General features: G+C 43.5%; 1 protein-coding gene across 1 annotated transcript in view; it reads right to left on the bottom strand.

Annotated features, from left to right (window-relative positions):
• Positions 1 to 26,548, bottom strand: part of COL22A1 (collagen type XXII alpha 1 chain) — a 237,326-nt gene that overhangs the window by 180,263 nt on the left and 30,515 nt on the right. The window contains exon 3 of the mRNA XM_056333390.1: positions 25,057 to 25,623. Within this exon, the coding sequence (XP_056189365.1) occupies positions 25,057 to 25,623 (567 nt within the window). The remainder of the gene's footprint in view (positions 1 to 25,056; positions 25,624 to 26,548) is intronic.

Below are 26,548 nucleotides of genomic sequence, written 5' to 3' on the forward strand. Positions count from 1 at the left end.
AGCTACGTGGGAAGCACTTTTGAGTGCATTTGCTCCCTTTCCTCTACACAAAGGATGGTACAACTGGAGCCTGGAAAGCAAGCATTTGGGGGCTACACATCAAAGCAGGCATGACCTGAACGCTGCTCCTCGAGCCAGGTGCACAGAACTCAAACGCATTCTTCCTCTTCCTACCCCCACCCCGAGTTGTCCCCACTGAGAAATGTCAACCACTCATTTTAAAAAGGGGTCTGAAACAATGCTTCAGACACGACAACTCTGCAAGAAGGGAAGAGGGAGAGAATCAACCAAATGTACAAAAAGGAAACAATTCAACAGACAGAAAGCATGGGAGTATCAATTGGCAGCTCCAGCCCTGCCACTTCTGGATGCTAAGGTCTTCGTTCCCCATTATGAGCCTATCTGTACCAGAAAAGCTCCCATTTGTCAAGCCCTGTGCCATAATATAGGACTGCCACACTGTGCAATACACCTGTTCTGTCTTATTCATGTATTTGCAAGCAAATTGTGCTATTCTTTTGTTATTCCGCCAGCAATACAACCCAAGCTGCCACACAGACATGCCAGGATGAGTTAGTGTTGCAAAAGTTTCTGCTACACAGCCACAAAAGGTACAGCACAGCAGGAGAGAGTCAGAGTCTCCAGAGGACCTGCAAACTCAGCATGATTGTACCATCCCCACTGGTCCTCTCAAGGGAGCCAAGCACACTGACCCTCTGAAGGGAACATGGTTTGCATTGATTTTTTTAAAATATATTGGATAACCGATACTTCACAGCTGCTTCACTTTGGGGGAAAAAAAAAAAGATCAAAATAAGACATTTTAACAACTTCAAAACTTTTTTCCAATCCTTCTCCATCACCAAAAACTTAACCAAACTGGCTTTTCCTAGGAAGTCTCAGTCCTGATTAATTAGCGTTTTCCCTATGAGAGGCACTTAATTAAGAGGTTCCAAACCAATTCTGAGAGGTTTATTTTCCTACACAATGTAACATCCACAACCCATGCACCTAGGGGTATATGGTGCAGGAGGTGGATAATTTTATCTGCTGCCAATTAGGAAAGAGATATTTGAAATTGACATTTAAATCAGAAATCAAAGAATTGCAGGCAGAAGTACAGTATTTCAGCTCAAGAGCCTCTAATGAGTCCTGAAGGACAACTTTCAGCAATTGCTCATTTTGCACACTCCTCTCCAGTCTGAGACGGGAAGCAGTTTCAGAAAAGCTCTTGTGGACTCAGGAAAGGCCACATTTGCGGTCATCCAAATGCCTAAGCAGCAGCTTAGCAGAAGTGGTCTGTAGTGAAACCTATCTCCAGAAGATGTCCTTGCAGAGTCACTGCACGTTTTAAAGCACCAATTCCCACAGATTTGGTGTTCTGGGTTTTTTTTGTTTTGTGGTTTGTTTTTTTGTTTGTTTGTTTGTTTGGGGGGGGGGTGTTTTGGGGTTTTTTTGTTGTTGTTTTTTGTTTGTTTGTTTGTTTTTTAATTTGCACACCCCTAATTTTTTTTCAAGGACCTCTGGAACCTGCACTTCAAATTTAGGTCAAGCAACAATCTTTTTCTTCTTTTTGGACCTTTGGTTTTTCTAAGTGATCCTTCTGCAGAGCATGTACTGGGAACTTCTGCATCAGGTAAGGCTATGTAGCTGTGAAGTAGGATTTCAGTCAGCTCCCCATCCTCAGTCTGCACCACCCAGCATGGAGATCCTTTTCGCACAACCCACCATATCTTTCCCTAGGCCAACTCACCTCCATTGACTCCAGCACAGTAGGGGGTGGACACAATCATGCAGCCTCAGAACCCTCACCAGTCTATGCCTTTGTAGAGGGCTAAAGCAAAAATGCTCTCCTTGCACTGAAGAGCCACACAGGCACTATGAACTGGGCAGATTCTACTGCTTTATTTACTTCCCACCCTCCCCCCCCCCCCCCCCCCTCACATCTATTATCTCAGATATTGCTCCCCTTTTCTGCATTAACATAGAGGCAGATTATTACTGGTATAGTTGATATCTGAAAAAGTAACTCTTGGAGCTATTTAGCAGTTATTTCACACACTTTATACACAGTGTGTGGGCACAAAGCAAAATAAAATCAGTGAGGAGCAGGGACAGCTTGGCTGGTGCGTTCTCATGTCTCTACACACAAGGGGGGCACAGCTAGAAGGACTCTCAAAACACCTGGCAAAAGACAGGGCAATCAGCTTTGGTTTTTGTCAGGGAGCACTACAGAAAAGCAGCCTTGCAGAAAGCTCCCTGAGGGTCATTCCCTGTTGCCTATAAGATCCAGAAGTAATGAGGAAGGTGTGTGGGTGCATGCTACAGAAAAGTTAGACAGCTGTGCAATTACTGATTAATGCAGAGCTGGGTTTTGACCTGGATCATCGCATCTGTCCCTCATGGGCTGTGGAAAACAGTATTGCAGCTTTACATACTAGGGAAGTTGCCTATTCAGTGAGGTTTGGCTTGCATTTACACATTCCCGATGTAGAAGGAGATCTGGAAGAGGAGCTAATGCTATCATAAGGATTGCCTACGGAAGGTACCAGCCACCTTCTGAGGCTGGATTCCTCCCATCTTAAAGAAAGGCTTGAGCCTTAACTGAATGTGACAAAGGTTTGTGCGTGTTTACTTGACCTACCTTGCAGAGCTACAGACTTGGGGAGTGGATATTTTATGTGCTGACCTGAAAAAGAAATTGCTTCTGGACAAAGATCACAGGAGAATGGGTTTGTGCTTGCAGAAGTGTATCAGGGCACGTACTGGGCTGGGACTTCATATGTGAAGGAAAGAACAGTGGTGAAGTCTGCTACAAGTTATAGCTAGACACATTAAAGCTTTTCATTAGCGCTTTCTGATAAGATTATAAATATTCTGTATAATCACCATTAGTTAGAGTGGCAAAAAGTATAAGTTCATTATAAAAATTAGGCAGAATACACATGAGAGGGGAATGCAGAGGATGGAAAGTAGAGCTAAGGAAGTTAATCCATTTCTTAAAAAAAACCTTTTAATAACTCCAAAACACACCCTACAAGTCCCAGTGTGGATCAATTGGCCCTTTGCCACCTTTTACTTCAGAGCAATGGAAATGGGATCCATCAGCTCAGCAAATACCACCAGTGAACAAAAGCCCCACTGCCAGGATTTGCTGGCACCAGCACCATTCCCACGCATCGCCCCACATCCCCTCCGAAGAGCAGGATGGCGTAGGACATGTTTAGTCCAAGTGTCCCTGCCTGGCACCCGCACCCAGACCTTTGTCCCCTTCCCCTCCTCATTTCCCCCCCGGGTCTTTCGGAAGCCTGAGCTGTCTGAACCATCCAGGGGGTTCCCTCGCACACCAAGCCGACCTCATTGTGCTCTGCTCCAGTGAGCACAACTAATAACCGAGGCTCTGAATAACTGAGAGCAAGTACCAACCCCTCCAACAAAGGCAAAGCTACCCTTAACGCAGAGCACAGCTGCCACTCACACAGGCCTGCGCTGATATTTCACAAAAGCTGGTCTATTTGCACAGAAAGTGGCTAGCACAAGAAACAGCTATGAGCAAACAGAAGGGCAGCATGAATTCCAGGGAAGTCCCCATGGCACAGAGCACGTCTAGCTTTCCACACCCCACACTTGCTGAGCACCAGCAGCTTGGCTAAATTATTTTGTCCTGCAACAGGATTTTCTAAGCAGCTGTGGAAGCCCAGAGGAATGACATACAACATGCTGGTGATGAAAATTACTGCAAACCAGAGGGTGTTTTTCAGCTCGGAATACAAAACAGATTGGCTTTTCTGCAGGCACCGCTAAGAAAAATACTAATTAGTGCTAAGTGTGGTGACAGGCCAACTCTCTGCTTAGTTACTCATTCATTAAAGTGAAATTAATCTGGATTTAGATCAATGTAAATGACTGCAAAATGTAGCTGGGTGTTTTGTTTTGTGAACACCCGTCTGCTGCTGTTGCTGATAGCAGAGAAACAAAGCTAAAAGTGCAATGTAGGACACCACAAACTAAGCTCTATCCTGAATGACCAAGGCCTGCTATGAACCACCGATGTGTCCTGTTACAGCTGCTAGCCCCCAAAACTCAGCCTGAGAATGTGGAGACATTCAGGTGAACAGACACTAACCTAGAGAAGGCTCACACAGAGTTATTGGGGGGTAAAGGAAAGAGGCAGGAAAGGCAGCATGCCTCAAGGTCCCCATGTAGAGAGGTGAAAGACAGACTTGGCTTGGTAAAAAATGAGAAACCCTTATATACAATACATCACATTCTTGGCTCTGGCTGTGAGGTTCCAGAGCTTCTGTATTTCACTGGGATCCTCACCCCAGCAACACCTCAGATTAAATTTCACAGTTCACTGTATGAAAACCCAAATCCACATAGAAGACACCATGAAGGATGTGATGTGCATAAGGACTACTTAAAAACCCGATAGCTGTGCTGCTGATGGAAAGATGATGACAGCACTCAGGACTAGCTGAGGGAACCCCCATCCATGCCCCAAAATAGTGTAGTATGGTCCAATGCTTCTACACTCAAACATCCCATCTGCTTTACAGTGCTCAACATTTCTATATTTCTATACAAACCAAACTTGTTCTTTGACCAGGAGGGCAAGAAGGCAGAGCCAAACAATTCTCCCCACTCTCATCCACCCAAAACCAGGATGCCACGTTCCCACTGCCTATTAGGGAAAGGTTCCTGGCCTGGGACTGTGCCATTCCCTGAACCATGTCTCGTCATTGTTTACAGAGAGCTCATTAGCACAGAGTGAACCCATCCCACCGAGTGTCTCATGGGCTATGGTGGGACATTGCCAGGGCCCAGGCTTCGTACTGGCAGTGGTGTAGCTTTCAAGGGCCTCTGTTAATACAGCACATCTCTCTGGGCTGCGTTTCTTCTTGCTCCACTCCGCACGCACGTGTAAAGTCAGGCTTCGCTACCTCAGCACAGTCATCCACAGAGAATGATGCCTTATTTAAAGTGATTGACTCAATCCCAGAGCTCACTTGCAGCTATCTAGAACCAGCAGGGATGTGGATGAGTTACTCCAGCACTGATTACAATGGAGCACAAGGGAGACAAGTGCATGTCTAGATGACAGTGACTCCATCCTACAAAGGCCTACACAGGGGCACTTCTTCGGGCAGGACGTGTTTTTCTCTGACACATGGTGTTACAGAAAGAGGGAATTTTCATATAAGTAGTAAGACAATGCGGGAATGAGTCCTCTCAAAGTTAGACTTGATGCATCTTGGATCTTTTCTTTCCTAGCCATCACATCATTAGCTTCATAGCAGAACTGACTGGTTTTATAATGATCAGTCCTAAGGCCAGTTCCTCTTGAATTGTTCCGCCACTGCCTCTCAGGAAAGCAGGTAAGTCAAGGGGAGCAATACGGACCCAGAGCTCCTGGTGGGAAAGTGAGAGCTTGCTCTCTGCAGTGATCACCAGCATGTGCATATACCATCTTTACCTGCTAAGTGTTAGATATGTGGCATTGTTTTCTGTGCCCATTACTGACTCTGGATTACTTACTGAGAAACATCTTGACAGCTTTCCAGGCTACCACACAAAAAAACCCCACTCTATTGCCTTATGGACAAACAACGTCTTCAATTTGTCTCTAATCATCTTCATTAGAGCACAGATTTCCTTCTAATCAAAGGACACATTTTCCATTTTTTTCCTCTTCCACCCATGCCAGGGCCAAGATGCTACAAACGACCCAATGCATATAGACACAGATTTAAATATCCTTTGCACCAGGGTCTCAAGTTCAGAGTCTGAGAGAGACACATTCTGGTGGATCTTCTGCTGGGAGAAGGCATAAGGCAAATATATTGGTGATATTTCAGCAGATGAGCTTTCTCCAGCTCTTTCTGCCAGATTCACAGAATTTACAGCTACAGAAAATTCTGACCAGCAGCAAGGCCTCTTGCAGAGGACGTCAGACATCTCACGTCCCACAGCAATATCAGCTCATTTGGAAATGAATCTCTCCTTTCCCAGAAGAAAATGCTGTTTAAGCCAGCAGTTTGAGGCTGAGTTGAACAAGACTACATCTTGTACAAAGACATCAGCCTGCATTTTAAAGAAGCCAGAGGAAAACGCACTACCATCACCCTTGGTAATCTTGTTCCAGTGATTAATTATCTTCAGAGTTAGAAAAAAATGATTCATGCATGCCCCTGAAGAAACAACCTTTAGTTCCCACTTTTCTCTCACTGAAGGTATTCAGACCATCAGTGTGCCATACTATTTTTCAGTGTTTATAGTCTGGTTTTAGTGCAGAGATTACAGTCTGCTCAACAATTCCTGTAAGTGCAACAAGTTTTAACATGGCTGACGGACTCGGTATTTTCATGTTTCCATACTTCTCCAAAGGCATGATGGGCACTGATGGGCACTCCTCCTACTATTATTCCACAAGTGGTTTGGGCATTTTGATCATTAGTGACATCAGTGTTTAATGTGGCATCAATTCTGTAAGTCAGTGCAGGGTCATTTACAACTCCAAATAAAAGAACAATGTAAAGGAAAAATTCGGATTCAGCCCAAAGCAAAGAGTGATACACTAAACAGATTAGCAGTCTTGTCCTACGGGAAGGGTATTTTAAACTGTTTTCTTAGACTAGGAATCCTAGTTATCCTTAGGATAACTAAAAACCCACAACGTCCATTCTTTTAATCAGACTATGTTACTGAGATCATGGGTCTCCAAATGTAATAAAGGTGAGAAGCTCCAGAGAGGCTATACAATCCTTTCAGTAAACGTTGAGAGCATACCAAGGGAATGGCAGTATTACCTCTGGGCAGTGAAGATCTGATCAAAGGCCAGATTCATCCTTGGTCAGAAACAGGTCTTGAATCACAACACAGATTCACACGTGCTGTAACTACTGAGCAGGAATGAGTCTGGACCTATGCATTGAAAACAGGCACAAGACTAGACTTTAGGCACGTCTTTTCTCCTGATTTGAAAGGAGAGCTGGGCAATTAACAGCTAAGGACAGGAGAGTGTTTCACAGGACTATATTGGAGGCAGTGCCAGTAACATGTCCACAGCGCCATGAGTCTCTTGGCATCTTGCACAAATACTGAGCAAGCCCACGTTTTTATCACAAAGTATCTGTCCAGGCAAACATAAAGCTGCACGTGTAGATCTAATCCATTATTTGCAGTAATTACTTTATAGTTGTAGAGAAACTGCTAAATGTAATTGCTTCCAAATTAATTTTTTTTAATTAGCATCAGCATCACTGCCTGAGCTGGCCCATTTTAACTAAGAGAGTATGCAACTCCCACAGTTGAATTTCATCTCTTTATGCTTCACCTTCATTGAAAAGAGTTACCATAGCAGAAGGAGTGTATCCAGCAGGCCACTAGGCAGAACCTTAGGGGAGTAAGCACTGTGTTACATTCTCCTCAGTGAAAGAGAACGTTAAACACTTCTTCATGCTATCACCCTAGCACAGTTCCTCCTCAGATACAAACTCAAAAGGGTAGAGAGAATCAGACATAGCATCCAGCCTCATATTTCAGACAGAAAGTGACAGGGAAAGCTCAGCCTAAGAGTAGCAAAACATCCACAACCTGGTTTTCTCTTTGCTGATTTCAGCTGTTTCTTCATAGGTCTTTACCAACCCTAGGAAAAGCATCCACAACATGTCAAAAAAATCCAACAAAAAACACAAAAATTACTATACAATTATAGATACATTGCAGATACATGTCTACATTCTCAACATTCCCATACAAAATCATATAATTAAACATCTACGGATTTACTGAAAACTCTGTCTGTACTATTTTGAAATTAGGACACTCCACTCCCTCTGTGGGAGCACAGATCCACCCAGCACGAATAGCATGTTTAGCCACCTCTGTGGTTTCCATTCCCTAGTTTTTATTTGCATTTTCTGAAATAAAATCATTTGATTCACTTCCAGTTAAATATATATATAAGCATATATACACATTTTTAAAAAAAATAGTGTATGCTATAAAAAGAAAAGGAGAAAACAAAGGATGCTGGATAGAGTCTGTACTCCAAAAGAGGCTAATTTCAAGGTAGGATTGTGGAGCAGGCTCAGGTCCATGGGAGATGTGGAATCCTTCATTAGTAACCGCCAGGAAGGGCCCATATCCACAATCAGATGACCAGCCAGCTCTTTCCACTTAGTGACTTTATCAATACTTCATCTCCTACTCTGTTTGAAACCATCGAGTCACAGGCAGCGGCTCCCTGGGCAAAGCAGATGAAGGGGAGAGTGCCCTTGGTGACCTCAGTCCCCATTCCTTTCTGGTGCCAGCAGGTTACTTGGAAGCTTATGCTATAATGAAATGTGGGTGGGGGGAGGAAAACCACAGGACAAACCAATCTCAGTGACTACGAACTTACTGGCATAAATTTATCTGCTCTTCTTGGCACTTCTCCTTCTCATTCCACTGCCGTATAGAGTTACAGGTAGAAAAAAACTTTTTCTGAAAAACTGTTTTTCTCCTATACGTTTTGTGGTGAAGGGAAGACAATTACTGAGAAGAAAAAAGAAAAGAACAGAAGATGAAAGGGCCAGCCTCGCACAATTACAGCCTCAAGTGCTCATGTACCGCTCCTGAACTGCGCCAACATAGCACCATCCTGGCACAACACTGGCAATGCCTGTCACTCAGCAGCAGAAGAGACATGAGCAGAAATACTATCCAGAAACCTATAGAGCCAGACCAGGTCCATCACGCGTGCTAGACTGTGCTGAGAACACTAGGAAGATGCAGGGACACCCCATCCGGGACATAATACCTCCACATACAGCCAGGAGTGAAGAACAATCTCCTAAGAAGAATTTCTACATTTGTTTCACATATCTTCCCTGCTAGCAGGACAAGAGTTGTCAGGACTGAAGAGGTTGGATCCAACACCAGGGTCTCTAAGCCCCAACACCCATCCTCTTGATGCTTGGGTGCACCAAACTTCTCATGGAAAATCTTCAGAGTTTCCCATAAAGAACAGAACCATGCAACATGTAAATTGGGTCAAACAAATGTTCTTAAGGTATTTTACTGCCCTGCTGGGTGAGCTTAAGAAAACCACTGGATTCATTAGAAATAACTCAGAATTATGTAAATAGCTGTACAAAGTTGTGGCAAATCAGGGTCTAATATTTTCTCAGATATTTGGTTAATTAAACAGTAATTATCTTACTGCACTACTAGTTCATGGAAAATAACCATCAGTGAGATATTGCTGAGGATAAACACAGATGAGTGAAACTACTCCCTGCTCCAGATGAGAGTTCCAAAATAAAACTTTCTGCTTTAGTTATAATTTAAACTAAGACCATTCATGTTAAAAGAACTAAAACAAAGGAAACAATCTGAAATAGGATCTGAAATAGGAAAAACTTTCTTGTCCCTGTGAGACCAAGAGATGGCTTTGGAAATTTCAGCAGGCTGTAACATTTTATGATTAAGGCTTGCACCCATAAACAGCAACAAAAAAAGCTGAGACTTTTCTTTGTTACAGGCCCCCTGCTCTAAAACAAATAAATATATCCACCTTCAAAACCCAGTTACTTGAGAGATGTAATCAACTCAAAACTAGTTTGTAGAGCTGAATGTGGTGGCAGGGTATAGCAACCCATTCACTAATTCCATTTGTTTAGCGGTCCTACGCTGTGTTCCTGTGCTGTCAGCAAGTACCCAGGACAGTATTTTTAACTAAATAATAACATGCAAAAGGATTTATAGTGAAAAAAAACATCCCACCCACTGGGACAAACTGCTGATTATAGATGACAAAACCCCTTGATTCTGAACCAGCCATAAATTAAAGAGATTCCTGTGTACCATCTTACATTGTGTGAAACTGCAGTGTCTCACAGCATAAAAAGCTGTGAGCATGGAAATATTCACTTGCTGATAAATACATTATAAATACAGTATTAGTGCCAGGAAATTAGTTCTTCAGGATATTATCAAGGCTACCACAGAGTCAAAGAACAGTTTATCAAACAAGTAAACAAGACAAGCATCAGCTGCTATGCTTATTAATAGAAATAGGAAAACCTAATGGAAATTATGTTGAATTTTGAAAGATTTGTAGGTCTGCAAACTTTATACAAGTCCTTAAACAGCTCTGTTAAAACTCAACATGCATGACTCACTGTTCCAGCACAGAACTTCAATAGCTTGGAGGAATTGTTAACAGATACCTCCCTAAATATATTTATTTGCAACTAACACAGTAAATTTTCTAGGACATTTTGACTTTTTTCATGAGATGTTATATACTTACCGTTCAAGTAAGTCTCATGGCTTATGCATTACAGCTAAGATAATGATGACTTTCTTCTGGCTTTATACTCTGTTCCCCTTTTCATTAAAGCAGTGAGCTCTGAATTAATAGAGCCACAGGTTTAGAAGGGAGGTCGCTTCTCGGGAAGGGGAGTCATGATTGCAGGTTGTCAGTAAGCTGGACGAGGGCAGGAGCATTGTGCCCAGTGTCTGTACTCTAACAAGACTCTTGGGGCTGAGCACTGCCAAAATACATAGGAAAATACACTGGCAGGAATTGAAAAAAATGGATATCCAAGCTTCTTAGTCTAGACACTTAAGTGACTTTTCCAAAGTGCCAAGCAGAGGTCTTCTACCTCTGCTGGAGCTGTGCAACACGCACCAGAAAAGACTGAGAATGGGTTTCAGGAATCTGAGACTCAAAGGCTGGTCTGGATCACTTCAATCCCCTGGGACTGTTAGCCCTAGTCACATCCCCTCTCTGTCATGAGCTTTATTAAGTGTGTCATGCTTATATACAAGTCAAAATACCCAAAACAAACCATGCTGTCTTCCAGCAGAGACTACTGCAGAGCCACCATTCATACAGACAGTTCTGCAAATGGCATCCACAGGGTATTCACCAATAACTTTGATATAGATTTTTGAATCACCCAAACCCATACTTAGGAACTCCACTGGTTCCAAGTCATTTCCCACCTTTCCAGTCCCGTTCATAGCCCCAAGTCCACAGGCTGCACCAGCAGCTCTTCCACGGTGTTTGTTTCACCAGGTCCTACAAGTGAATTTTTAGCTTGTCTGTATGGGAGGACAATCAGTATGCACCAGTAACACAGCCTTGGTTAACATATGAGATGGTCTGAGCTGGCATCTTTCCCAGTTCGATTCCAGTAGACTACAGTTAGTTTGGGGATCTGACTTTGTTACAGTGAAAACCGGAAAGATCATTAAGCAAAGAGTGGATCTGCAGGCCTGTCTCAGGATGCAATGTTCATGCTTCAATTAACAACAACAAAAAAGGTTATTTGCAGCAAAGGTGTCTTTCAAGGACATTAATTTAAAAAGCTGTCTCCTTCTCTATTACTCTTAATTGTATTTCAGCCATTGTTTTTTAAAGCATTATCCTCTTGCTATAATGAGTCAACAGATACTACAGCAGGTAGTATCACGATGCACTTCACTTCAAGGGCCAGTTTATCCCAATGTTTAGGAAGAAGCCCAGGATAAAGGAGAGGAAATCATTCTTCTCACAGAAGTACTCCCTTAGAGATGAAGTAAAATTAGCAGGACAATGTTTGACCCAAAACATATGGCAGTACTTGACTATACTTCTCTAAACTGGCATTGTCTTGCAACTGCACGAATACCGCAGCATCAGGTAGCTAGATGGGAAATGCAACACACACACCTGAACTTGCAACCACACTGGTCTATACATGCATGAGTAACGTAAATCCCAACAGACTGATTTACTGGCATAAGGAACCAAATATTACTGTATCCCCAGAGCATGGCGGGGAAAGATTTAACTTCTGCTTTTGGCTGTCAAAGTGAGGAATCTGGTGTGAGCAAGTTATCTAAGTTCTCTTAAAAGTTAATGAAAAGAGATAGGCTGAATCATGCTGCCTGCCTCGGACAGTCTTCTTCGAAAAGGATGAATCACTCTCTGGAAGTGTCTATTCCTTTCCACTGATTATCAAAGAGGCTAGACAAATAACTCTCAGGTCACTGCAGTTAAGAGGATACAAATCCCACTGAAGATACCTGAATATAAAGACACAATATTGTTTAATTCAATTTATGGATTTTAGTTCTGATCCAACATCTGTTTTAAACTCAGAAACACCCCCAAGTTATTAGAGTCATTTGCCAGAAAGCGTTAGCACTAGTGACTAAAATTTTGCTGCACCATCCTACTTGTGTCATATTAGTATTGCAGCCTCTCACAGAGATGTTATGCTTCACTGCCAAAAATGAGAGGTTTCTATAGTAGATAACTAATATATGCTTATCCATCTTGCTATAAAACCCTGGAGGAACAAAGTACAGTGATTTCTGCTGCAGTGTAGCTAAACGAAGTCTCACCCGGAGGTGGTGGTTTGGGTTGATCGTGTGCAGTTACACTGCAGTAAAAATGTCCTGTATTTCATCTTCACTAGGGCTTTAACATGTTATGGCTTTTTATCTACCTCACTGTGAAAAAAAAAAAAAACAAAAAAAACCCCCACACAACCAAAAAAAAACCCCACAACTGCTGCTTCAGGCTGAAAGGCCACAGCTTTATTTTCCAGAGTTTATATATATATATATAAAAATATATACAGAAATAAATGTCTTATACACACCTGCACATATATATGTATTTTATATACAAATTTCTCAGCTTCCTAGAGTACGGATCAAGTTCTAGCCAAACTGACACTAAACATTGACTACTAAGCTGAAAGAAAATGAACGGAGTTTTGAAACCTGACATCACACAAGGCTTCTATTCAAAAATTTATTACAGCAAGCAATACACACAGTAGCCAATTGAGCTACCTTCGCTGAAAGATACCCTCCCTACTCCTGGTCAGCATTAGCAGTAGTACTCACAGTTCCCAAAATGGAGAGCATGTTGAAATGCATTTTATGCAGAACTCTGAACTGTTCTCCATCATTTGTAACTGCATTAATACAGCAGAGCTTGTTACAAGCTCTTATTTGCATTTTAAAGAATCTAATTAGTACTTTATCAAAAAGCAGTTCTCCTAGGTGTTCAAAATGCTCCCACTGTTTTTGTTTCACATTATAAACAAGATTACTGTTTTGAAAAGGAATTTGGCATTTGGCTGTAACTTGTACAGAACTTGATGGGATTGAAACACTAACCCTACAATTTACTACCAAAAATAGCCCACCAGCTAAACCATGCTGCAGCTCTACCACTGGGGAAAAAATATTCTCAGCAGACTGGCATATTATAATTCAATTTTGCCTGTTGACTTAGTTCATTTGAAAACCAAACGAGAAGTTGAAATGCAGTGGCAGAAAGGGCTGATAACCTTTACAAACTTCCACAGAAGAAAGGATGCACCACTTCATATTACCAAAGAATGAAAAAGGAAATGGTTATGTCATTTGAGTTTGAACTCCAGTAATAACATGAAGATCTCTCTTGCACTGTCCACGCAACATTTACCTGTACCAGAGATCTACCTACAGCTTCAAAATAAGCCCTTAAACATTAAATGACAAGCTTTGCCTCAGTGGAGGCCTTGATACAATACTGCCAAAGGTCACAAATTTTCCAGTGAAGCCATTTGATGAGAAAGTAGCCATTTACCCAGGCCAGAGTTTTTGTGCTAAACTTTTTTGCCCAAGTGTCTCAGGCAGCCAGTGACCAGCACCAGCTGTGTCCCTGCCGTGAGACCCAGCACCCCTCGTGGTACTTCCAAGCTCTCTCATTACCTGAAATGTTAGGATCTGCAGCTCTCATTGCAGTTAACAGTCACAAGATTTTGAGGTTGGAATATATGGAGCCAGGAGAAAAAAAAAAAACCCAGCCATGAGAGACTAAGCCCACCATTGCTATAGGGAGTTTAGAGCAACGTTAATTTCGTAAGAAGCTGTAGGATTCAGGAAACCCACTGGATTTCAGGAAAAGTAGGTCATGATGGGACCTTTAATGCATTACATGGGGTTTTGCATGTTGTGACAAACATTCGCATTGCACTGTCACTTGCAATAAGTTCTACCAGCTCCATCAGCAGAACTGGGTCTATATCTCCATAGCATCTTTCCAGACTTTGTTTTCCCCATCCTAAACATAAGTGTGCTGCAGCACTCTCCAAACTAGCCAGCTGCATTCCCATGCAACCCAACTCCGAGAAGCTCCGGGTCCACTGTGCCAGGGGGCCACTACCAGCCTCACACCATCCGCGAGCTGCAGCCTCAATCACAAGGCTTGAACTCTCTCTTTCAAGTTCTTTTCAACTTTCCCTTACAGTATTTGTTGGTTATCGGTCTCGTGCCCATATTTAGCCTTAGATAGAGTTTACCACCTGCTTTGGGCTCGCTGCCGCTGCGGGCTGCTGCCACGTCTGGCCATGTACTCCACTGCTATTGCCCGCTACCCTCAGTCTCTTAACTCCACGACAGTCAGGCTTCCTTCTCTTTGATCCCAACAGCTCACCTTTACCAGTGTCTGATCCAGATCCCCAGGCTCTTCCCACCTATCTCAACATGATCTGGATCACAGGCTATCCCCACCTGTCTTTGCTACTTTGGGTCACTGCCGTTACTGTTTCAAACATCCCCCACCGCTGTCACTGCTTGTTACACTCAGCTTCATAATCCAAAGGGCCTCACACAGGGCACCAATTGTCACAGCACTCTCCTGACCATCAAGCTACAAGGTCTTTTACCACCACATACCAACATACTCTCCATGCCAGCCCCTCTGCTGCCATCTCCTAATCTCTCTTCCAGGACACGTGTGTTTATGCTTTTCTTTCTCAGCTGCTCTCTCTTTATTGGCTCTCTCCCACTTAACTTAACCAGCCACACCTGTACCTTATCTACATTGCCAATCTGCCAACCCACAGTTGTATATTATCTGTGCTAATTCACCCAGCTTCATTCCACTACATAAGTGCATCCCCAAATTGAGGGAGAGCAGAGGAAATTTTTAATTTGCAGGTAGGTAGACCTATCCAGGGCAGGTGATGGTTTAGCTCTATTTGCAGCCTGTGCTGAAAGGTACTATTGGATTTTTATGGGAACAGTCACATAATGTGCAAAGAAAAAAGGAGGAGGGAAGAAGGCAGGCCTAGAACATTGTTAGTGGTGTCCTTTCAGTCTGAAGTCAGTTTAGGGGCTGTTCATGAAGGAGAAAGAAAGCCCTAACTGCACAAAAGCTGCTGAGGTTGAAAACATTTTAGTTTTGTGAAAGACATGTGGCGAGGGTTTTTTCCCCATCTCTTTGCCTTTCTTGGACAGAAATGCTTGTAACTAAACCTGAAACCTCAGCAGGTTTTTGTGTGCATTGCCTTAGTCTCCTGCTGAGCATCTGCCCCACTTCAGAGGTTATTCTTTCTACTGAGCATTCCTAAGCAGTCCATCAGCAAGCAAACACCAAGACAGACAGTGCTGCCCCAAGGATAAGTCCTCTCTTTCACCCCACCGTTTGGACTCCACCAGAGCAGGCAGAAAGCCTCCTTCTGATTGCACCTGGGTAAGTATTGGGCTCCACGGCCTAATCTTGAAAGTACTGAGCACCCACAGCTCCTGCAAAACCAATAAGGGCTGCAGGCGGTGTTGAAAAACAAGCTACTAATAACTTTCAGCACATGACAATATGTTCCAGTTTTTCGCCTGTTCCTATTTCTGTATTTCTCTTTCATGCCTACACTATTTAGAAATGGCTCCCATAGCCACCATATTTTTCCTCTTTTTGTTCTCTAAACAGCACATTACTTTTTCATAAGATGTAATTTCTCCTGCCACTGAGACCCATACTTTTCCTGATTGTCTCAATGTTTCTTTTTAACGTTTGGGACTTACTTTTATTTGTCATGAGTCTAATCTTCTCTCTGCCTTTACAATTAGTTTTACTGTACATCAAACATTGTTCACGGAGATTTCTTGTCTGAAATGCAAGAAAAACTATTACAAGCTAGGGGAGATGTTATCATCCAGCTAGATTCTGTGATTTCGGACAAGACATTGTTGGCAGCCCAGAGATTCACTGCTTTATGTAAAGTGATTGCCCATGTTTTATGATGCTACTATTTGTATGTAAGTGTTAAAGAAAGCTAGAGATAAGAACAGTAAAAGTGCAAAAGGTTTAATCAATCTCATTTTATTGTATTTCCACCTTCAGAGTCGCTTATTAAGGTTGTCAGAGGTCTGTACAAAGCTGCAGATTTGGAACAGCCTCCTTTTCTTGGCTGTATCAAAAAAGAGTAGAAGTAACACCATTTTCTGCCACAGACATATTTCTGAAACACTGTTGTTTGGATGACTGTTGGACTCCTACCTTTGCTCCCTCAGCAAAAAGAAGAAATCTGGCCACAGTTGCTGCAAGGCTGAATTTCCTCCTCACCTGAAGGCAATGTCTAAGACCTTGCTTTTTCCAAAGTACAAGGAAAGAAAAATAAATTGACAATCACTTCCCAAAACTATAACAGAGTTGAAATCCATTCTGGGGGGGAGAAGTGACCTGGGTGCAGGATCACAGAAATAGTATCAGGCTGCTGCCTGGAGGCACTGACAGAGTCTGTATTGAAGTGAAGGTGGTGGCCCCCTTGCTCATCGAACCCACCAAGGACTCCAGCCAGACACAGTGTGTGTCCAAGGACAAAGAGCTCTGTCATTACAGCTACACCCCTGAGCAACCAGAAGCTAAGTCAGTAGTAAAGCAGCAATAGTTATGCATACTGAAAAGCGTATTTAAGGAAAATGGAACAGAATCATGAAGAGATCTGGCTGCAGTGGGATATTTTTGTTAAACAAGCTGTTTATTCAAGGCAAGCAAGCTGCACTGAAGCCTAGTAGTGGAGTTTGAATGGGAAGAACCTGCCCAGCAATGTACTGTGTGCACACTTCAACCAGAGGGTAGCAGAGCACAGGCTGACATTTATGGTGGGAGCACACAGAGGATTTTCCTCAGCTTTCTGAAGTCCTTAGCTAACGTTCATCAAGCTGATATGAACTAGCGCTGTACCACAGGACCAGGTCTTCCTCCCACTCCTAGTGATTTGTTCTCACCTCGTGCCAGTTCCTCCCCTGGGACAGCAAACGTCCATGTGGCTCCATGGTGAACTAAATCTGAGTAAAAACTAATCCAGGAAAGAAAACAAGAATATTAATTGGCTCACTGCTGTGGTTCATGGTGGGGCCACATAAATGCCTGTGTTGGCAGATAAGAGAAGGAATTTAGGAGGAATAAGACTTTCCCTTTTAGAAGTGGGTCTGGTATTAACTGGTCATAAAACAGCACTGTTGCTAATCTCAGAATAAATTTCAGAGTCTCAACCAAAGTAGTAACTAGAATCACAAAATCATAGAACAGTTTAGGTTGGAAAAGACCTTTAGGATCATCCAGTCAAACCATTAACCTAATAATGCCAAGTCCACTGCTAAGCACCACATCTACATGTCTTTTAAATACCTCCGGGAATGGTGATTCAATCACTTCCTTGGGCAGCCTGTTCCAGCGCTTGACAACACTTTTGGTGAAGAAATTTTTCCTCATACCCAATCTAAACCTCCCCTGGCACAACTTGAGGCTATTTCATCTTTTCCTATCACTTGTTGCTTGAGAGAAGAGACCAACACCCACCTCACCACAGCCTCCTTTCAGGTAGTTGTAGAGAGTGACAAGGTCCTCTCTGAGTCTCAGTTCCCTCAGATTCAGAACGATCCCAGGTCTCTCAGCTGCTCCTCACAAGACTTGTGCTCCAGACCCTTTACCAGCTTCATTGCCCTTCTTTGGATGCACAAAATTTAAATGATATGGAGATTACACAGTGGCAGAACAGAACTGTAGTCATGACCTAGGAAAGCAGTCGCTTCTACGTGATCTGTGGAGAGCCGAGGACCAACCAACAGCCACTGCACACTCCCTGAGCTCAAGGATTTCTGCTGTCAGACACCAGCTCTGCCACCATCTTGCTCTAAGCTGGTAATGACTGGGCCAAGTGGCAAATCAGATCTGAGAGTTTCAGGCATTTGATTTGAAAAAAAAAAAATGCTATAAGAGAAAAAGAATATCTTAGCTTCCTGGAGCCATAATCCAAGATACCAGGCTGCCCCTTAACCCACCCAATGGCAGAAGAAAGCTGCATACTGTCATCACCGCTAAGTCCATCAAATATTTTATCGCATCCCAGCATGTCACCCATGAAAAGTGAGGTTTTTTTCTTCTCTTTCAAGCAAAAGATAAATCAGTTGGAAATTCCATCACAGGCCTTTTACGCCTTTGCAGGAAACCGCAGTTAGCCAGCAAATGTGGTGATAAAAGGATGTGCGATCCTGTCATCTGTGACATGAATGATTGCTAGAAGTTGGAGATGTTACACAGTTTGAGAAAGTCACACTGCAGCTGTGGAAGAGCATCAAGAAGTAACAGGAGGTATCAGCAGTGCCATCAGCTGGGTCATTGCCCAGCTGCAACTTTTTAAAAAGCATCAGTTGTCTGCTGAGCTTTTAGCAGACTTCCCAAACCATCTGGAAGTGACTAGATTTTCAAGTGAGAATCAAAATGTTAGTGGCTGCACTTAGCCTGGACATACTCTTAAGCAGCCAAATGTGGAATATTCCACTAAGAACGGTACTGGTGGCAGGTGTACATGAGCTAAAAGAACAAGAGTTAGGTCATCTTCATGGGATGTACTGTGCTGATCAGACTAACCGGTCTGCTAAACATCAGTTACACTCCAAAATACCTCAGCCTTCTCTGCATTCAACATGGAGATGGGTGCCACAGATTTTTCCAGATAAATTAATAGGTGCATTTGTGGCACGTACCAAGTTCTGCCAGATGACAAGAAGCTATGCTAACATTTGTAAGAAGTCTTTACAAGTAATCACAACGATGAAAAAGAGTTCTTGCAATAAGACCAAACAAGAACTGGAACTACTGCTAACCTGAACTTTTGAGGAACCTAAATAAAGTCATGCTCCAACTATGAAAGTAAAAGCAGTCTACAAATTCCCAAGATTGAATTCTGCTCAACAAACTAAAAGAATTAAAACTACTACCACAACCGAGTTCATTAAAATACTTCAGAATTCTCACTCCTGCCAGCTTATTGAGTTCTACCTCCTTTCTTATTCCATGATGTATAATGCAAAGCTATCTAGAAATGAATGCTTTTACAGTGAAATCTCAGAGCTCAACAGAAGTGTAATTTTGAGATCAACAGTTAGGCAAATACTTCTAGGTGCTGATGTGTTTCAATATTTCAGTACTCACGTGAGATTTGACTATACTCATAAGTCTCTTAGTATCATCTTGACATCAGTCAAGATATGGTAATTCAGATGCCTACACTTTGTCATGGTCTCTGAGATGCATGAGATAGTTTTAACATTGAAGGCCAAGAAAAAAAAAAGCTTACTGTTCTTCTGTGAACATACTATACCATGAACCTGAGCAAAGCTGACTTCAAAAAAAGACATCCCTGAAGCTTTTAGACTATGATTTTGAACGGTGTTCAAGGTGTTGCCTTGAAGGCTGGAAGACTTTTTGCATCAGAAACGGAACAGTGGTAGCATAAGACCTATATTTTATGCACTGCATACCCAACCCAAAGTCAACAAAGACATGTACAAATAGAAAAATAAATGTTATGAATCATTTGGACATGTGACTGCTCTTGATATATTATCACAGGCCTCACTCTATCAACTTAAATCAATGAAAAACCTTTGGTATCAACCAGTCATTGAAACATTTCAGCTTCATCTCCTTGTGTTTGCACATTTGAGATTCACACGATGACATAGTCCTTTGGTATTCCACACACTTGCAGAGGTAAGTCATCATGGTAAGGAGCTCATCAAGCTCACAGACAACTAAAAATTGGTTGTAGAAAGGGCTACATTATATGTGAAAGACATTACTGGATGTAGGCCAACATGAGCAAAATACTCCTATAGTACTTCCTTAGGAAATGTCTGCTTGTGTTTCTCCTATCGCTAGCTGTAGAAAAGAAGACCCAAATCTTAGCAGAGACTGTACCTCTAAAGCCTAATTTATTTTCAAGTTATGAAATCTGATTTTTGCAGTAGAGCAGAGGCTTAGCACACACATACACACTATGTACTCCAAGGTTGCCAAGTCTTCGGCAAGCCAAGGCTTCTGCTTTATGGAGCCAGTAAAGAGTGAGAATGTTTTTGCAGAGCTTTGCAGACTGTGCCTTATCACCTGTCTGGCTTAATGATAACAAAATAAACTCAAATATTACAGCATCCAAAGCACTGCAATCTGTCTTTTTATGAAACAATTACCTCTGAGCAGGTACAGGTGTTTTAGGCCACAACTGGAACACCTCCCCCATTGAGGCTTAAATGTCAGATGATAGTATTAAAACACCAGTGCTACAGATTTCAAGCCAGGTTGAAAATTTTGTACATTCACTAACTTATCAAATCCATCTTTAAATTAAATTTGGGTTGAAATTAAAGCAATCAGATCTCTTTGACAAGCATAATCCTACTATTCATCTACCAGAAGCATATGCTAGTTTATTTTTGAATATTCCATAGCTGCTTGTTGTTATGTCTACAATATATAAGCAGAAACCCTATTTAGGAAGCATGTAGCATCTCTGGAATTTTTAGCAGAATATATCTCTCCTGCTTTCCTGTGAAAGCATCACCCATTTTTGCCTGCTAACTATAGTCCAGAATGTAATGGAGATGTTTGGCAAAAATATCTCCAACTGCCATGATGTCTCCCTGAGCAGACACGTAATTTTTCGATTCTGTCATGCTTACTTTCACAAGATAAAACAAGAGCTAAAATGCTATTAATGCACTTAATGACATATTCATAGCAATAAAATTTAGTCAAATATAGCAAGATGGAATGGACAGACATCCAGTGAGACCTGAGACAAGTAATTCTGAACAGCTGCTGGCATGAAATCCAGTATTTGTAACACTTCAAGACTCTTCACGTTTTGGTAGTACAGCAGTACAAGGACTGGAAGACTCATCACTGTCAGTACAACAAAAAAAGTTTCTACCATTTCCACTCTTTTGATTGATGTGTCTCCCAGGAGCTCACAAAGGATTATGTCTATTAAAACCCTAGGTTGGCTGTGGCAATATATGCTTTTGTCTTAGAATGTGCACAAACTAAACAGCAGCCCGACATGTGCCCTTGTCACGTCCTCCACCCACCCCATGGTCTGTATGTTCCCGTTTTATGTGGTGGTGTCATTAAAACCACAGAAAGTTAACTACAAAAGCTGCTGAAAGTTTTACCTTCTAAATATGTGTAAGGCAGAGCCCTTACAGTGAACTTCTTTCCTGTTCCTGCTGTGTTAACATGAAATTTAAAAGTGGCACATGCACAAGAAATCACTTGGTCCTGTTCTCCACCAGCCCTCTATCACGCCCCAGAACAGTTCCACCTTACATATTCAGATAACAAAAAGTTACCTGATCTCTATGTTAATGCTTCTGCTGGTGGTGCTCTCACAGTCTCATCCTCTCTTTCAGTGGATGGCTTTGGTGACAAGAATGCCTTGTTTGTTTAGATCTGATCTAAACATCATGCCTATTAAAAATATTTTGCATGCAAAGCAATAAATTAAATAAATAAAAAAGACAAGACTGTTTCTGCCAAAAAGCAGTTTTCCTACTTTCAATCCAGGGAAAAAAAACTTGGGGAAGACGAGTAACAGCCTTCCAAGCAGGAAAGACTGACGTACAGAGGAAAAGAATAAACTACTTTTGATACCCATTGAAAACAGGACAAAACTGGGCTGCAGTTGCAGCGAGAGGGACTGAGGCCAGACACTGAGATGTCCCCCATCAAGGCCAGAATGAAGGATACAGGGATATTAGACCATGTCACCGAGTCCTTGGATCAGAAGAACACTGCCCAGGAACAGCTATGGCAGTCCTATCTCCTGTAACTGCTATTGTTGTGGAAATCAGTCTATTGCACCCGTGTTTGCTGCCATAGATGATAACTCCTCTTTCTCCCCTGCATCCACTTCAAATTCACCTCCATGTGCTACATCCTGTGTAGCTGGATACTCAATTCCCCCTGTCAGTGCTAACATCCTTACATGTCTGCCTGAGTGATCCTCGATATGTGCACATTACCCACTCACTGCTCAGCTGTTCATCTAATTCCCTCCTCTGTTCCCTTCCTTATCAATATTCATTGAAGGCTGGCTGATTCCCTTTGTCCTGACACTGAAACCAATCCATTTAGCAACCTTTGTATTGGGTTTGAGTGGCAAGGTTTTGGTGGTGGTGGGCTACAGGGGTGGCTTCTGTGAGAAGGTGCCAGAAGCATCCCCCGTGTCCGACGGAGCCGACGCAGCCGGCTGCAGGACGGCCCCGCCGGCGGCCCAGGCCGAGCCCATCAGCGCCGGCGGCAGCGCCTCTGAGAGAACGTATTGAAGAAGCGGGAACAACCCGCACAGCAACTTGCAGCGGGAGAGGAGCGAGCTGTGTGGGAGCCGCGGCCCTGCAGCCCCCGGGCAGCGCCGGAGGGGCCGGAGCCGCTCCCGGCCCGGAGCAGAGATTCCCCCCCAGCCCGCGGCGCCCCCGGCCCGCGGAGCCCCCGGGGGAGCAGCTCCCCCCCCGCAGCCCGGGCAGGGCCCCCCCCGGGGCAGGGGGTGCCCGCAGGGGGCTGTGACCCGCGGGCAGCGGCGCCGGGGCAGCTCCGGGCAGGGCCTGTGGCCCCGCGGGGAGGAGCCCGGGCTGGGGCCGGGCTGGGGCAGGGCCTGTGCCCCCGGGGGCGGGGGGGCTGGGGCCGGCTGGGCCGGGGGGGCTGCGCCCGCGGGGGGGGACACGCTGCGGCAGGGGGGGAAGGGCTGCGGCGGGGGGAAGGGCTCCCGCTGGAGCAGGGCAGGGAGGGCTGTCTCCCGCGGGAGGGACCCCGGGCTGGGCAGGGCAGGGGGTGAGGAGCCCCCCCTGAGGGGCAGGAGCGGCAGACACGTGATAAACTGACCACAGCCCCAATCCCTGTTCCCCTGCGCTGCTGGGGTGAAGAGGTAGTGAAATCAGGAGTAAAGTTGAGCCTGGGAAGAAGGGACAGGTGGGGCAAGGTGTTTTTAAGATTTGTTTTTATTTCGCATTATCCTACTCTGATTTGATTGGTAATAATTTCCCCAAGTCGAGTCTGTTTTGCCCATGATGGTAACTGGTGAGCGACCTCCCTGTCCTTATCTCGACTTTTGGTTTATCTCGACAAGAGCCTTTTGTCATATTTTCTCTCCCCTGTTCAGTTGAGGAGTGGAGTGAGAGCGCAGCTTTGGTGGACACCTGGTATCCAGCCAAGGTTAACCCACCACAAGCATGTTTTGTCCTTAAAAGTTCTCCGTATCTCATACAAGTAAACCCTTCCCTTTCACTTACCCTTTTGGAGGCTTTATGTCTCCCCACCGAACCCGCTAGTGCAGGTGGAAGCAAACACCTTGAAGAGTGACTGCTATCCTGCTCAGGATGGAGGATGCTCCCAGTGATCCTTGGCAATCTACTGAGAAGTGGTATGTACACACGTGTGGACATAGTATGGGCTCAGAAAGCCACAGGCAAGTGGCGTTGTACTCAGACAGGCAGATAAACAGCTTTTTTGAGCTGTATACAAAGTATACTGAAAATACTCACTTTAGAAAAGGAAAATAAGAGAATTTCAAAGAAAATCACATTTTGGGAGCTCAGCAGCTGCAGTAGGAAGTTGAGTTGCTTGAGTGTTCCCACCAGAAGGGTTTACCCTTCATTACACCCCAGTTGAGTGTATGATTACGGATGATTTTCAGGGAAAAAGGCTGAGCTCCTTCAGTCTGTGTGGCTTACAGACAATATCCACCATGACTTCCACGTGTATTTATATTACAGTATCCGTACCCATTTTAATTCAATCTGCAAAAAAACCTAGTCGCACCTGGTTGATACTGCTGGGCAGCGTCAACTGGTTTATGCCTGCTTGTGCTAGTCACTCTTTAAGAAGCATGCATAAGCCCAGAGTGTTATGTTAACACCTTTTTCTTGTAAATGGAGGTCGCAGAGAGCAAAAAAAGTTTCACAACACCAGCTGCAAGGTCTGCTTTTTTTCAGGCAACTCACTGTTGCCTGCCAGTAACAACTTGCCAGACTACAGACGTGGGCAGTGTAACACTGCAATGCATGACAGCAATTACACAGGGAGTCAGCTGTTGTCTTTCGTGTTCAGACCTAGGAACCAGAGCAGCGTCTCCTGATTTTGACACAGAGAGCTCACAGTAACCACAACACACACTGCAAAAAGCAGCAAAGACTGGTAGCTTTTATGTAGTCACTAAGAATGAGAGAATGATTTGTCAGTGGTGGAAGGAGAAAGGACTTAAGTGACTGCAGTTCCTATTAAGGTGCTGCAAGATAACAGCCATAATGCCATTACAGTCCCCTTCACCGCAGTGCTGGAAAGTCAAAGTTCATTTGTTCACTGTGAATTTCACACAGTGTTCTCCATTAAAAGTCATGCAAAACATCAGCAAGGTTTATGGGGTTGATAACCAGAGCACTAGTTGTACAGAGAACACCAGTTGTGAGTAGACTTGGGATGCTGAAAGGCAGAAAAGCACAAGTGTCCTTTTGCTTCCCAAAGGATCACATTCTCAGCAGCATCCAGAGCATTCTTCTCATAGCAAAAATACCAGAAAATAAGAGGGGAAAAAAACAGTTCCTGCACAAAATAAACCAAAATCTGGGTATAAATAAGATGTCACTCTTCATATTCATCAGTCCGAAATACGGTAAAGTAATTGAACTATATCAGAACAAAAAGGAATTCACATTTTGCTCTCTAGTTGACCACTAGAAGCTGACCTACAGTTAATACTGACTTGGGCAGAAGACCCAGAAGGGATCACTTCATCATGCTCCAGGTAGTAAAATGGCTTCTTACAGAGTGGAAGACTCTAAAATAAAGAATTATCAGCATAGAATTATAAGAATGATATAAACAATCACAACTTTTCATACCTATAATGCTAATTGAACCTATAATAATTCTAATTGTGTAGAAGAACTGGGAAGTCTACTTACTTTCACAGAGACGTCTTCTCAGCTTCCCCCGAATTTTATCGATGGCATTATAATCGGAGACATGAAACACGTGAGCAGACTTGGGTTCTGAAGCAATCTCATCAAGTTCCTCTTTTAAGGCTTCGCCAACACCCACAGCAAAGATCCTAATCCCAGCCTGATGAGCTGCAGTGGCTGGATCCAAGACATAATCCTGGCTTCTTCCATCAGTCAAAAGGATAGCCACTTTTTTAACAGTTGGATCACTGAGTCTCCCACCAGCTTCTCTGGAAAAACTGTAGGTGTTGATGTACCTAAGAGCATCTCCAGTGTTCGTATTACCCCCGTAATACTTAATTTTGCGTGCAGCCTCTTTGATTTCCTCACGGGTTTTGTACTTTCCCAAGTCAAACTCTGTGGTTGGACTGTCACTATATCGCACCACACCTACACGGGTTTTGTCTGGGCCAATCTCAAAAGTTTCCACCAGATTAGACACCCACTGCCGAACTTTCTCAAAATCTTCTTTTCCGACACTGGAGGAGGCATCCAAGATGAAGACAAGGTCATAATGAACATTCTTGCAACCTGCAAGAGCAACAGAAAATACCGCTAAAGGAAGATAAAAGAAGAGTACCAGGCATAGCAAATATTCTCTAGGCATGGCTCCCTAGTGAGCAATTTGGAGGAGGTAGCAAGCCCCCTCCCTATCCCGCAGGGAAAAAACAGATTCTCAGCCTTCCTTCCTTCGTTCCTTGTGATTCACCTCATCTGTTTCAGAATATCTACAGCCCAGCAAACACTTCACTTTGAAATGCAAACCCTTTCTCTCCCTGCAGTACTAACTGCCTCTGCTCAATCCTTCACCCACACCATCTGCATGCATATGAAGCTATATTTCTGAAACTTCATTGCAGTGCTTTGCTCAGGCAATGCTCTGAAACGACCCTGGCAGATCAAGAGACCTGCCCTGACCTTGCCTATGCCAATCCTGACTGTGAGTAGTGAAGCTTTCATGTTTCCTCTTGCTTTAACATTATGATTGATTTATGCTTAGCTAGAAGCAGTTCCTTCGCCCAGTGTGATATGCTGGTGAAGCAAGTTTATAACAAGATTGTTTTGATTATGAAGCTGTCTGCCATTGACTATTGACTAGAGAACAAGTCACTGAATACTGGGATGGCTTCCTTGACAACAAAGGGCAGTTGCTTTCTGAGGGAAAAGTTCACTTATCCCCTCAACCACCCTTTTGCCTCCAGCTGTGATATTTGTAATCTGAGGCCTGTGTAATCCAAAAGGCAAATGTATTTTAATTGCAGCTTGCTTGCCCTATGAAGCTAGATGGGTCATATATTTGTCAACTGCTTGCCAAGGAAGTAGATCTCCCAGGAGATGTTTTCTAGCCATTTCTGAATTTGGCTAGAAAAAATGGCTGAATGCAAGTCAGGAGGCAGTAAATTCATAAATGTCCTGCAGATGCCAAAGATTCATCTTTAATGCCCCAAATGGACAA

Source organism: Falco biarmicus, chromosome 3 (genome assembly GCF_023638135.1).
Source record: "Falco biarmicus isolate bFalBia1 chromosome 3, bFalBia1.pri, whole genome shotgun sequence".
In the NCBI taxonomy this organism is placed as follows: Eukaryota; Metazoa; Chordata; class Aves; order Falconiformes; family Falconidae; genus Falco; species Falco biarmicus.